Source organism: Hipposideros armiger, unplaced genomic scaffold (genome assembly GCF_001890085.2).
Source record: "Hipposideros armiger isolate ML-2016 unplaced genomic scaffold, ASM189008v1 scaffold_620, whole genome shotgun sequence".
NCBI classification, from domain to species: Eukaryota; Metazoa; Chordata; class Mammalia; order Chiroptera; family Hipposideridae; genus Hipposideros; species Hipposideros armiger.
This window is the reverse complement of record NW_017731970.1, coordinates 938,645-951,725: the sequence shown is the minus strand read 5'-3', so window position 1 is coordinate 951,725 and position 13,081 is coordinate 938,645. Positions and strand designations below refer to the sequence as shown.

General features: G+C 39.3%; 1 protein-coding gene across 2 annotated transcripts in view; it reads left to right on the top strand.

Moving 5' to 3' along the window:
- PDK3 (pyruvate dehydrogenase kinase 3) overlaps positions 1-13,081 on the top strand; it is a 73,307-nt gene that overhangs the window by 37,997 nt on the left and 22,229 nt on the right. For both annotated transcript variants that reach the window (XM_019625248.1, XM_019625247.1), the window contains exon 6: positions 7,329-7,406. In XM_019625248.1, coding sequence (XP_019480793.1) covers positions 7,329-7,406 — 78 coding nt within the window. The remainder of the gene's footprint in view (positions 1-7,328; positions 7,407-13,081) is intronic.

The following is a 13,081-nucleotide window of genomic DNA, read 5'->3' as shown; positions in this document are numbered from 1 at the left end:
GTAGAAGACGCACCGTAATTTTGGGGCCCGAAATTTGAAAAAAAATGTATTACATAAAGTTATTAAACTCAAGTTTTATTCATCATAAAATTCATACAACTCCTCATCACTTGCAGGAAATGCAAGTAAAAAAACTACAACCACTGTATAAGATGCACCCAGTTTTTAGACCCCAAATTTTTCAAAAAAGGGTGCATCTTATACATGGGGAAATACGGTAGTTTACAGGGCAGCACTGAGTAAAACTCAGAAGAAATCTGCACTCAGGTTGCCTCACAACGATCTTTCAATTCATTATACTATAAAGAAACAGGAAATGGAATATTCATAGATGTATGTGGTAGTGTTTATCTAAGAAAGATGACCTGTGACCCCAGACCCATCGATATTCAAAGAATATGCTTTGGCCTTATATAAAAAGGTTGGTAGGAGGGCCAGCCGAGTGGCTCAGTTGGTTAAGAGCTCACTCAAGAGTGTGAGCTCTGAGCAACAGGGTCGCTGGTTTGATTCCCAGCCCAAGCTGAGCTGCCGCTGAGCTGCCGGTGAGCTACCAACAGGTGGCAGGATGGCTCAGCTAAAAATAAATAAATAAATAAAATAAATAAATTTAAAAAAAGAAAAAGATTGGTAGGGGAATAAATTGTATATTCACTTGTGCATTTTAAGTTAGATTTACAATATTTTATGATTTCCCACTTTAGCCAACGTTTTTGTCAATCATCCAACTCCTGTTCCCACTTGGGTCAGTTAAGTGGACGAATCCCACATTACCAAAATAATAAATAGTGCTCATTGAAGGAAATTTCGAAAATGTGGTAAAAGAGTGAAGAGAATAAAAATGACCCGTTTTCAGAACACCGTGAGAACATTGTTTTATACATTTGAATTCATACCAAGTTTACAGATCAGTAGGCAACTGAGAACAATCTTTGTCTCCATGAAATCCATAGTCTGTGTGTGTTTCCCCCTCTCCACCACTGATGCCCATTACACATGACCTCCCTGGGTGATTCAGTACCTGATAGTTGTAGCCTCTCTTTTGCTCTCTATATCAGCATTGCTGGAGTCCCTTCTATGTCTGATCTGCTATACTCATCACCTCTACATTCAAATGGTTTTTCCAGCCAGGTGTATATAATCTTATTCCTCAGTGGGGCTTCAAATTAGTTACCTTTCCTACCATGGCAAAATGGGCTGGGCCGCCTAGCAGGAAAACTGAAGGTCTCTCTTCTCCCTGTAGACTAAAGCAAAGCTTAACAGTCAGCTTTCTGTTTCATTCCCCATGGGCCCTACTCTTACTGCTCTGCGTGTCAGATACCCGAGCAGATGCTCTTTCTGGCTCAAAATAAGACAGGACAAACAAGGCAGAGAGCCCCAACGGTCAAAAGGTCTGGAAGTTCTGCGTTTTCTAGCAAAAAGGCACTGGAGTCTCCACCCCCAAAAGGCTGTATGTAGGAGCAACACGCAGGAGGTCTCAAAGGGCCCAGGCCTCACCAGCTCTTCTTCCCAGCGACCCCAAGTGCTGTCAAGGAGAGAACGAAACGCATGTCCGTTTCCTTTGACTCTTAGTGAAGTCTTAACCACTCCCTCTTTTTAAAGTAGCTGGTATTTTTTCACTGGCTTTTTACCTTCTCTTTGTATCCTTTGAGATTTAATATTCTAACTCGGCATCTTGCTCGCTAATAATTTTCCCCTTCCTTTTGTTTTAGGAAGCTTGATGTGGAGGGAGTTGAGTTTCTGGGTTCTAATAATAGCTCTACTATTGACTTGCTCAGCTGTGAAGATCCTGCATGTTTTAATCCTAGTCAGATATCCAGCCCAGATGACCCGTGTGTGTGTGTGTGTGTGTGTACACGCATACGTGCGCCCATGCACACAAGTGTGCTTGCCTATGTGTGCGTACACACGTGTGTTTTACAGCCTTAGGAAGCCTTAATGAACTAGTAATGATTCCATATTTAGATCTCTTGAGACAGACTATAGAAAACTTTTATGTAGAAGGGTAGGGACAATGTTTTTATTTTTGACTAGACAGTTGTATAAATGTGTAAAAGTGGGTACCTCTTGCATACCATTAATTTAATGTGCCAAACACTGAAGCATGGCTCCTTGCTGCTTATTTAGCACATTAATATCTACCTTTTCACATCTGCAAATTATAGACTCATGTTGGTGAATACTAGAATTACTGTTGTAAAGCAGTTTCTATTATCCTCTGGAACGAACCTTCCATTGTGACCCTTTCCCTCCTTTCTTTGTAAGAATCCAGGAAGTAAAATGGAAAATCCTGTGGTAAGATCATTTTTAAGGTACAAACTTAAATACTCAGCACAACAGTCAGCTCTCACAGCGATGTTACCTTGCCTGTGTTGTTCCCAAATGCTATTATTGCGTAGGATGATAGCATACAAATGGTATCCTGAGAGTGTGTCATTATTTTGGTTCAGAAATAATGTCTTCTGTGCTCACTTAGGGTTCTTCAGGTTGCAAGTAACAGAGACCTGCTCAAGAAACAGGTTTATTGCAAGAACCTAGTAGGTCCCTTGTCTGTAGGCTGTTCGACTTGTTTTGGGCAATGATGACCCACTCCAGGCCTTCTAGATCATGATAACTCTCAGTGTATCCTTTTGTCCTTCGTCCTGCCTGAGTGTCTCGATCCTAAAGTCTCAAAAGAGGAATTGAATGGGCTCAGCCTATCTTTTTGCCCATGACCACGTGTCAGGATTCTGGTCAGCCTGTAGATTGGTTACCCTTACATTAGATGTTTTGTCCCCCTCTTCTCCAGTTGCTCATGGCTTGGTGGTGGGAGAGGGTCCAGTGCTTTTTAAAAAAAAAAAAAAGCCCTGCTGGTTCCCACTCGGGATGGGCTTCAGGTGGAAGGATGATGATAGACATTCATTGTTAGAATTGCTTTATAACTTGAAAGAGTTTTTGCAGAGCAGCGTATCTGTGACTTTGTAATGCGTTATAGTCATTTATGTTCCTTGTTCTGGCAGTGACTTCTTAAACTTGAGCTTGATGGTTTTTCTGTATCCTAGACCCAAGTTCAGTTTGGGGCCTTGGCACCTTCATGTTTGTTTTATCAGTACTCACTCATTCATCCTTGTCCAGCCTCTTAAAAGATATTTGTAAACAAACAATTGTGTGTATTCATGATAGAAACTAATATTTGATAGCAGAGTTCTGTGGTGAATTTTAAATAGGAACATCTAATTTAAGAAATCTAATAAAATAACCTCTGTTCTCTATTAAATTTTCCTGTGTACTTTTTCTTAAAACTAATTCCTGGCTGGGTTGGATCTGTTGAGCTAGTTGCTGTGTGAGCCTTCAACCCTACTCTTGATGGCTCTGCCTTTTAAATAAAAAATAATTAGTCTTGAGTGTTTCCAGGTTGGGTCTTCTAGCCTGAGGAAGTATGTATGTGCCACTCCCACAGTTTTGCTAGTTACTTTACGATCAATACCTTATTATCCTTGAAAACAGATTTCTTAAAACAATTAATAGCACTTCGGTTTAGTGGCAGTAATAATCATTTCCTAATACTTCCTTTTAAAGATTGATGGTAAGTAGTGGCTCAGATATGTTGCAGAGAAAAGTAATTTGGTCAATTATCATACTTAAAAATTTTGATTTCTAATTAAACAGAAAAGTCTTGTTAGAAAGCTTGTTAAAGGTAGAATTTGCATTTTACTCTAGAATAGAGGCAATGAAATTGTAAGCCAGTGGTTGAATTTTGGTTGTTAATGTTGGTGATGTTTTAAAGCTTTTTAATTTTTATGTTACATCACTTAAATGGAAGTGTTCTGTTTGAGGATGTATGTGCTGCTTACCCCGTAATCATTCATATCCTGGGAGACAGTGACAGAATTAGCATGACCCAGCCTTGACTTTGCAGGCAAGTGGTCCCCAAATCTAACCTCTCTTCAGAATTACTTGCTACATTAAAAAAATATAGATTGCCAGGCCTCAATACAGACCTACTGCATCAGAATCTCCAGGAGTTTATTTTATAATTTCTATTTTTAAAAAAAACTTGGTAATGGGGCGGCCGGTTGGCTCAGGTGGTTAAAGCATGGGCTCATAACACCAGGGTTGCCGGTTCAGTTCCCACATGGGCCAGTGAGCTGTGCCCTCCACAATTAGATTGAAAACAATGACTTGACTTGGAGTTGATGGGTCCAGGAAAAACACACTGTTCCCAATAAAGTTTAAAATAATAATAATAATTGTCTTTAAAAGAAAAACAACTTGGTAATGGATTCTACATATTGCCAGGTTTGGGAACCACACTAGACCCCTAGCTCCCAGTCTGACCAAAAAGAACAGCTCTCATCAGTAGAATTGAGTACACCTTGAGGAATGTCTGATGGGCAAGAGGATTGTTCCATTTATCAAATATTCAGTAGGTATGTATTGTGTCCAAGGCATGATGATGTGCTATGGGAACTTATAAAGGTGCATATGAATATAGATTGTACTGTTACTGCTCCCAAATACTATTGGCTTGCTTGTGGGTGTGAGCCTCATTGTGATGTCTTGAGTTTTTCAAGATCACAGTGTAATTTTCAATTACAGCGTTGATGCACTATATTTTGTAGTGATGCTTCAAAAATTCTTATTCACACGTGGATTTGGGAACCACACTGGATCTCTGAGTCCCGAGTTGGCTGCATCTATCTAGGCTCTTCCATCTTCTACATGTTACATTTATCTAATACTTTTTCTTAATAATGAATGCTATTATAACCTTAGGCCATTGGGCAAGTGAATACCGTGAAGAGCTTGCACATTTAGTGGGACTGGCTTTTTTTTTTTTATAATGAATGGAAGAACAGTGTTGAAACACATTTAAAGGTGTTATATACTTGGAGGAGTTGTTCTGTGGAGATATATTAGCCTTGTATGTGGGTAACAAAGCATCATGTTTAGATTTCAATGTTTGTTGGTTTAAATGAAATGGCCCTGGCAGTTCTTGGTCGCCTTTGTGCTATTGTGTCACTAGGTGGAGATGTAGCATTGTTTGGTGGTGTAGCCAAAGCAAAAAGAGTAAGTCTCGATTTCTTTTCTTTTTACAAAAGTACTTAACAAATACTTGATGAAGTTTATTATACCCTAGGAAAAAAACTTGTAAGTTTAGTACAATTCTAAATTTTAATTTTTTTAGGGTTTAAATTCAGTCCTACTTTAATGTCTGTTTTCACACTGATCAACTATTTTTTTCTCCTCTTACTGACATTTCCTTTGGCTATCCCTCGTTATTTCATCTTGTCAGAGTTATTTGAATGTCACTATTGTTAGTTTTTATGCTGAGGTCAAATATTTTGTAAACTTTTATTTGGGAGCAATATGAGATAAATGAACCCAAACTTATAGCCCGAACATACCCTAATTCTATCTTTGTATTATTTTAGGTTGATACATCAAATTTTAACATATTCATACTCCATAGAGCTTATTTTTCCCCTTTCTTCTTCCCTCCCTTCCTCCCTCCCTCCTTTGCTTCCTTCTTTCTCTTACCTCGAATCTTAAACACATATCTACTCCATGCACTGTATTGATGTGGGGAATGTAAAAGAAGTCTGAGCCTGTCTCCAAGAGCTGATATCCAGTTGAGAACTTTGTAGACGCACCCATGAATCATTTTAAAGTAATTTGAATATCTGATCTTGGGAAATTGTAAAAGTGAAACTTAAAAAAAAATCTTCTTCGGAAAACAGTCTAGCTGTTCTGCAAACATGTAAACATAGAGCTACCATATGATCAAGCAACTTTCCTCTGCTAGGTATAGACCCAAGAGAAATGAAAACATGTTTACAAAAAAACTTGGACATGAATGTTCATAGCAACATTATTCATAATAGCCAAAAAGTGGAAACAATCCAGATATTTGTCAATGGATGAGTGGGTAAACAAGGTGTGGTATATTTGTGCAATGCAATATTATTCAGCAAAAAAAAGGAATAAAGTACTGACACATGCAACAACATGAATGACCCTTGTAAATGTTATGCTAAGTGAAAGAAGCCAGTCACAAAAGGCCACATATTATAGGAGCCTATTTATATGAAATGTCCAGAACAGCAAATCTCTAAAGACAAAGTAGACCTGTGGTTGCCTGGGGCTGGGGAGGAGGGAATGACTGCTAATGGTTAGGGAGTTTCTTTCTGGGGCGATGCAAATGTTAAGTTGACTGTGGTGACGGATGCAAAACTCTGTGAACACACTAAAAACCAGGAACTTGTATGTACGCTTTAAATGGGTGACTTGTATAGTACCTCATTAAAGCTGTTTTTAAAAAAGTAAATCATCAAAAGGTTTCAAATTTGTCAAACCAAGGAATATTTACTGACCAACTAACAGGCTTATACTAAGTTCTATGTGAGTTACAAAACAAGTGTAAGACGTAAACCGTGACCTCAAATTGTTTACGTTCAAGAGAAAAGGCACGCATGTAGTATATAATAATGAACTTTTGCGCTCGGAATTGTTCCCCATCTTTTGGGATGTAACCTCCTGAATTCTCTCTTCCAGCTATATCTGTAATGTCTCTGATCCTCTTACTCTTTTTCTTTTTTTTCTTTCAAAAGTGAACTGTTGGGCTGGCCGGGTGTCTCAGTTGGTTAAGAGCTCGCTCAAGAGTTTGAGCTCTGAGCAACAGGGTGCCCGGTTTGATTCACGGCCCAAGCTGAGCTGCCACTGAGCTGCCAACAGGTGGCAGGATGGCTCCGCTAAAAAAAAAAAGTGAACTATTGTTCCTCGGACTTTGATAAATATCAGCCCCAACCTGTTACCTTTAACTAACTTAAAGGACATTTTTAAAAAATCTCCAATAACTTAGAATGTGTGGCTCATGGAAACCCATTCATTCAGCAATACTAATGATGTTTCATTTACAAATAATTGGCAAATCTTAAGACTGTTGGCATTATTTTTTATATTACAACAAATATCTTTTTTGCTACAATTTAGTTAAGTTGCATGGTGATAAGAAGTATTGCCTTGAGTTTATAGATTTTCATGAAAAATGCTTTTTGGGAATATTTAAAAGTTAAACAAATGTATGGTTAGTATAGAGCTTGCCATATCGTCATTAAAACTTTAAGAGAGAAAGTTTGGTTCAGTCTCCATAATTCTGTTATAGCCAAAAAGGCTATTTTTTTAAAGGCAGTAGTTGATTAATTCTAAATCCATCAGGTTAGAAATTGTCCTTGTTTGCTTATTCTGTTATGTCTGTCTGTCTACCTGCCTACCTACCTACCTACCTACCTACCTACCTACCTGTGCCTATGTTATTAGTGCAGCAGCTAACTTTTTTTCTTTCCTTACAGATGCGTATGAAACCGCCAAGATGCTGTGTGAACAGTATTACCTGGTAGCCCCAGAACTGGAAGTCGAAGAATTCAATGGTAAAAGAGAAATACTTTCACTTTAAGTACAAAGAAACTGACTAAAAAACCTATTATACCTGAGCTATATTTCAGTGAGATCCTAAAATTATGCTGCTTTTAAAACCTTTTTTATCTTTTTAAAACCTTCTCTGTATTTGCGGTCAACTAGGTACAGTGTTGTAAGGAGTTTTTGTACAGGAATGTGTAACCTATTACAACTTAAAGTTCTTGGAACAGAAGTAATCCAGGTAGAAAATGCACAAAGGCATAAATAGGCAGTTATCAAAATAATAAGTGCAAACAGTCAGTAAACATATGGAAAAGTGTTTAACTTTATTAATTAGAGAGGTACGAACAAAAACACAGAGAAATGCCATTTCTGTCTTTTAAAATGGCAATAATTAAAACATTTTATTGCTATAAATTGGTGCCCAGAAAAATATTCTTTTACCAACACTTACACATTTCTGGTATAAATTTAAATCGGTACAGCTTTTCTCAAAAAAATACTAACAGTGTTCTTTCTCTTTGACCCAGTAAATTAAATTAGTAACAGTCATATTTTTGGTCAAGTAAATTAAACTTCAGAAAATTCATTATAAGAAAATAGAGATGTGCACAGATGTATGTACAATAATGGGGATCACATTGGTTTTCTTATGGAGAAAAATTAGAAAACAATCCAAGTTTTCAACAGTAGAGGATTATTTAAATAGATGGTAGTACAACCATAAGATAGACTACTATGCAGTCATTCAAAATAATAACTTTAAAGGAATACTTAATGTATGAGAAAAATTGAATATTTCAACACAGGCTATAAAAGTTTGTAATAGTGTGAGTTCATTGGAAAATTTATTTTGAAGGATTTCTAGCACCTAGATAGAAACAACAGCTGCCTGAATAGTGGGGTTATAGCTGATTTTTATATTAGTTATAGGAGTCTATACTTCCACGTTACTTTTTTTATTTGTAAGTTACAAAAGAAACATGCTCGTTATAAAAATATAAACAATACAGAAATTAGAGTAAAAAGTGAAAGTCCCCACGACTCTCTCAGTCCTGTAGAGAGCTTTGTTTTTTACATCAAGGGTTGAAACTATACATGTTCTAGAATGTGTTTCTCCCTTCACCTTAGAGATCTTTTTGCATGTATTGTTATTTAGAGATGACCCGTAGTACAGATTGCCATAATTTATTTAACCATTCCCCAATGAAGATTGTGTGTGTGTGTGTGTGTGTGTGTGTTTGGGTGTGTTTGGAGCGTGGGAAAACTTGTGAACATGTCACAATATTTCTGTATGTTAGATTCCTAGAAGTGGAATGACTGAGTCTTAGGGTGTGGGCATTTACAATTAAAGATAAACCAAATTTCCTCTCAACAATATACCAAAGATGTTTTTCTCTTATCATGAGATAAAAAAGTGAAAAGACTTCAGGCTGCTGTTGTGGGACATTTGCCCCTAATTCTTCCAGAAGGTGTGGACTCAAAGCTGCTTTCCAAGTCTGTTGGGCTCTCTGAGAAGAATTGTGCCCCTGTTTTGAATCAATACGCTACCATAACTGAGTGGACTTAGCTTGAGTATTCCTGAGTAGAAGCATCTTAATATTCTCTTTCTTCCTCCTAGCTAGGCGGGGCCTGGCCTCACTGTCCAGATTTCTATTTGTCACATGTGGAACTTAAATTCACAGACAGTAACCAATTGCTCTTTTGCATAAGTGGCAGCCTCACTCACCCTGAAGGCCAGAGCAGCCAGCCTGTTCTTGCTGATTCCCAGGTGCCATCTGTGTTAGCACATTCCTTCCCAGCGAGGCTGCCACACTGCGCAGTGCACCCCACCAGGAGAAGAGCTTTACAACTATTTTTGGCACTGTCTCCTGCATGACTTTTAAAGCCCTTTTCCCATTACTAAGATCAGTGAATGTTGATGGTTTATAGGCAAGCCTGGAGTTTCCTGTTGCCTTGGGTAATGTATTTATGATTCATGCTTATGATTTCTTTGCAAGTGCAGGTAAAGACTGTGCTTTAGCTCTAACAAGCTCCACCTGTGTTAGAGATGCAGGTTGGTTGGTCCCGAACCCCTTAAGTAGACAGTTACTTCATAATGAGAGAGAGTGCGAATGTTTCTCACAGCATGGTGGTTGACTCTGTTTTCAGGGAGGGGTTAGATCAGATCCAGATACCTGTGGATTGATTTTCAGAGCCTGTGTGAACTAGCATAGCATCACCTTTCAGGATGCGTCCATTACCCAGTGGATGCCTTTAACAATAGTCCATGACCGTGCTTGTTTCCGTCTGCTCTGTACTTCAGAGGAGTGAGGCTGACGTGAACCCAAAAGAACAGTTAGTTGCTGCCTGAGAATTTAAGTTCTGTTACTTTGACATGTCACCATTTCCCCCCCAATTTTCTGGATTTTTTCTTTCCCAGTGTAGACCCCTGAGAAAGTAGTAAACAGAATTATGTAGAACACACTGTGAACACCAGTATTTACCATTCATCACTAGAATTCTGAATATTAGGGCCCAGCTATAGTAAACTTCCTTTATTATCCTTTCTGTAACACATTTAACAGGATCATTAAAAATACGGAATTTTATTTACCTTGTATCAGGTGTCGAATATTTCTGACTTACCACCTGTGGCCACCCATGTGGGTTGGTAGCCATTTCATCATACTTGTTCTCATTTCAGCCTTCTCATTCTCTTGAGAAAACAGTTGCCGAAACATTAAGCCAATAAACATTTCTACCTTACCTTTTTTGCACCCGTATGGTAAGGCAGCATGGCTTAGAGGAAAGACGTGAGCTCTGTAGCTAGGCAGGTGGTAGAAATCCACATTCTGACACTTAGGAGACATGGGCTTTTGCGTCTGACCCTTGGCTTCCATTTGTAAGCTCACCCTGTGGGGCAATTAAAGGATATTTCTAGGGCCTCAAATAAAGCACCAGGTTCATGCGGGATATTTTTAAAAGTCAGCATCGACTTGGGAAAGATAAGACTTATGGTTACTACTTGAATTTCTCACCATTTTTACATTAGTCTTTCCTGTCAAGAGATTGATTCATAGCTTTAGGTTTGGTGGGAAACATAAAAATTTCAATTCCATACAATGTATATTTTGTTATTAGAGGTTTCATAGAAAAGGTATGCATCTATGCTGGGATTTTTGACCTCTAGTTTCCCCATATTGTATAATTTTGTGGGTATTTTCAGGCAAGTGATTCTCTACAACAATCGAAAAGCCATTACTGGTAGCCCTGTTAACTGTAGAAATTAATGTTTTAGTAATGATGATAGGCAACATTTATTGACTGCTTACAATGTGGCAGGCTCTGTATAGACTAGTTTATCATGATTATCTCATTTAATCCTTATATTAACCCAGTGAGATATGCACTATGCCATTTCAGAAATGGAATGCCGTGGCCCACATGGGTTAAGTGCCTATTAGTGTATCTATTAAATGCCTAAGTCAGGACTTGATCCCAGTGGGACTTTGAACCATACTATATGTTGTTTCCAAAGGCCTTATCCGTTGACTTTGGGAATTGATTAACCATCTCTAAGTGCCCAGCTACCTCTTCCCATCAATGCGTTTTTTTTCTGCAGAGTTCTGTTGATAGTTATTAAATGTTGTTTCAATGAATGGTATTTGGAGCATCGACTGTGCAAAATAGAGACTTTATTATTTCTTGAGTCTTGAGCATGAAAAACCTGTAACATTTTTTCCATTGACTGTTTTAAATGGAAAGTTCATATTCCATTTGTGTCTTATCATAGAAAGTCAACAAACTTCTATTAAGGGTCCACCACATAAAAGCCAGTGGACCCAGGATTAGGGAAGAGTCATGGACAGAAACATTTGACCTGGTTTTAAATGGAAGGAAAGAGGTGTAAATTATAATATCCCTAAAGAAAAGTACAATTGAGCAAGCCTTCAGATGGCTCCTAGAGAATGTTGATTGAACTGAAACCAAAACAAAACCAAAACAATAAAACTACCAAAGGTATTTTAATTTCCCTGAGACTTGGAGTGAGTGAAAGGTTGAATTCAGAAAGCTATTTATTTAATCATGCCTTTTGGTAGAAGATAGACAAAGTATTCCCTTTGCTCCTGGAGTTCCATTAAAATGACAATAATGAAATAGAAGAAAAACAGCAAAGGAACTGGGAGGGACTTTAAGGGACCATGTGATCCCACCTCCTGCCAGAGGGTAACCAAATGGAAGTATGCTGGCTAATGGGACAGAGCAGAAGCCACAAAAGGAGGCTGCGGTGGATATGGCACCTGACTGCAGGAGGTTATCCTGGAGGGACTTGGGGAGCAGAGCCGGGAGGTGCAAAGGACTGAAGTGGGAAGGGAAAATGTTAGTTGAAAGATGATGTGAGGTAGACCATGGAGGGCTGATGGGGAGGGAGCCCTTGACCTGTGCTCTGTCTGCTGTCAGTCCCAAGCTCTTTCCCCTGGGCAAAAATCAAAACCAGAGTACTTTCTTCAAGAACAACCTGGACAAAAATTGGGCTGTTCACGTGAGTGTTGTTAGCCCAAAGTAAAGCAAACCCTCTTCATTTGCACATTTGGGGGAGACCAGCTTACTACCTGCTCGTCCTACATCCAGTTGAAAAGCCTTGACCAGGTACACAGAACTCCAAGTCAGCTTTCCCATTTAGGGGAGGGCATCGGGGAGGGCGGGGGGTGGAGAGGATAAACACCAGCTTCCTCAGATGCTTCATTCAGACCTTCATTCTTCAACAAGAGCGTTACACCCAGGGTGTATCAGACCTCGGGTGAAAGCCAGCAGTGTGCATGAAAACGTGACTGGTAGGAAACTTACCAGCTGCACGGTCATGGTCAGAAGGCCACCCACCCCCGCTTTCTAAATTCTGAGAGAAAATGATTTCGAATGAAGAATTCTGTATCTAGCCAAACCATCAATCAAGTGAATCAGAGGAATAAGGATTGAGAAATGTATCTCCCACGCACACCTTTCTGAATAGGTTACCTGACTGACTTGATGGTGTGTTTAATAGGGATATAAGAAATAGCTAAAACATTCCAGAACTTCAATCAAAACCAGTTTGAGGACAATGGCTATGCAGCATGTTTGAAAAGCAATGGATTCTAATTTTAAAAGTCTTAAAGAAAGGAGTGAATAATGCAGTAGAATAAGAACGTGGAAGGTCTTAGTGGTGGAGGAAAGCATATGTTTCTTGTCCAGTTACCCAAGAAGAAGGGCAGTTAGAAGCTCCAGGAAATACAGAGGGTGCCAAAAATATATATACACATTTTAAGAAAGGAAAACTGTATTAAAATTGTAATATATACCAGTAACAAAAGATGACGACAAGTCACGTTTGACTTCTGCAATGAAAAGAGGTGCTCAAAGTGGTTACCATCAGGGCCGGCCAAGTGGCACGATGGTTACGAACTGGCTTGGGACGCCAGAGGGCCCCAGTTTGGATCCCACATACAAGGGCCAGTGACACTGCCCTCCACAGCTAAGATGCTGAACAACAGCTCAACCTGGAGCTGGGCTGCATGAGTCGCCTGCGACAGCGTAGGCTGCAGCCCCTGTGGCAGTGGGTTGCCATGGGCTACCGTATGTAGCCAGCAGCCAGCGTGAGTGGCCAGCAGCCGCTGTGAGCGGCCGTCCAGAAGCCGGCGACTGATCTGCCACACCTGGGAAGAGC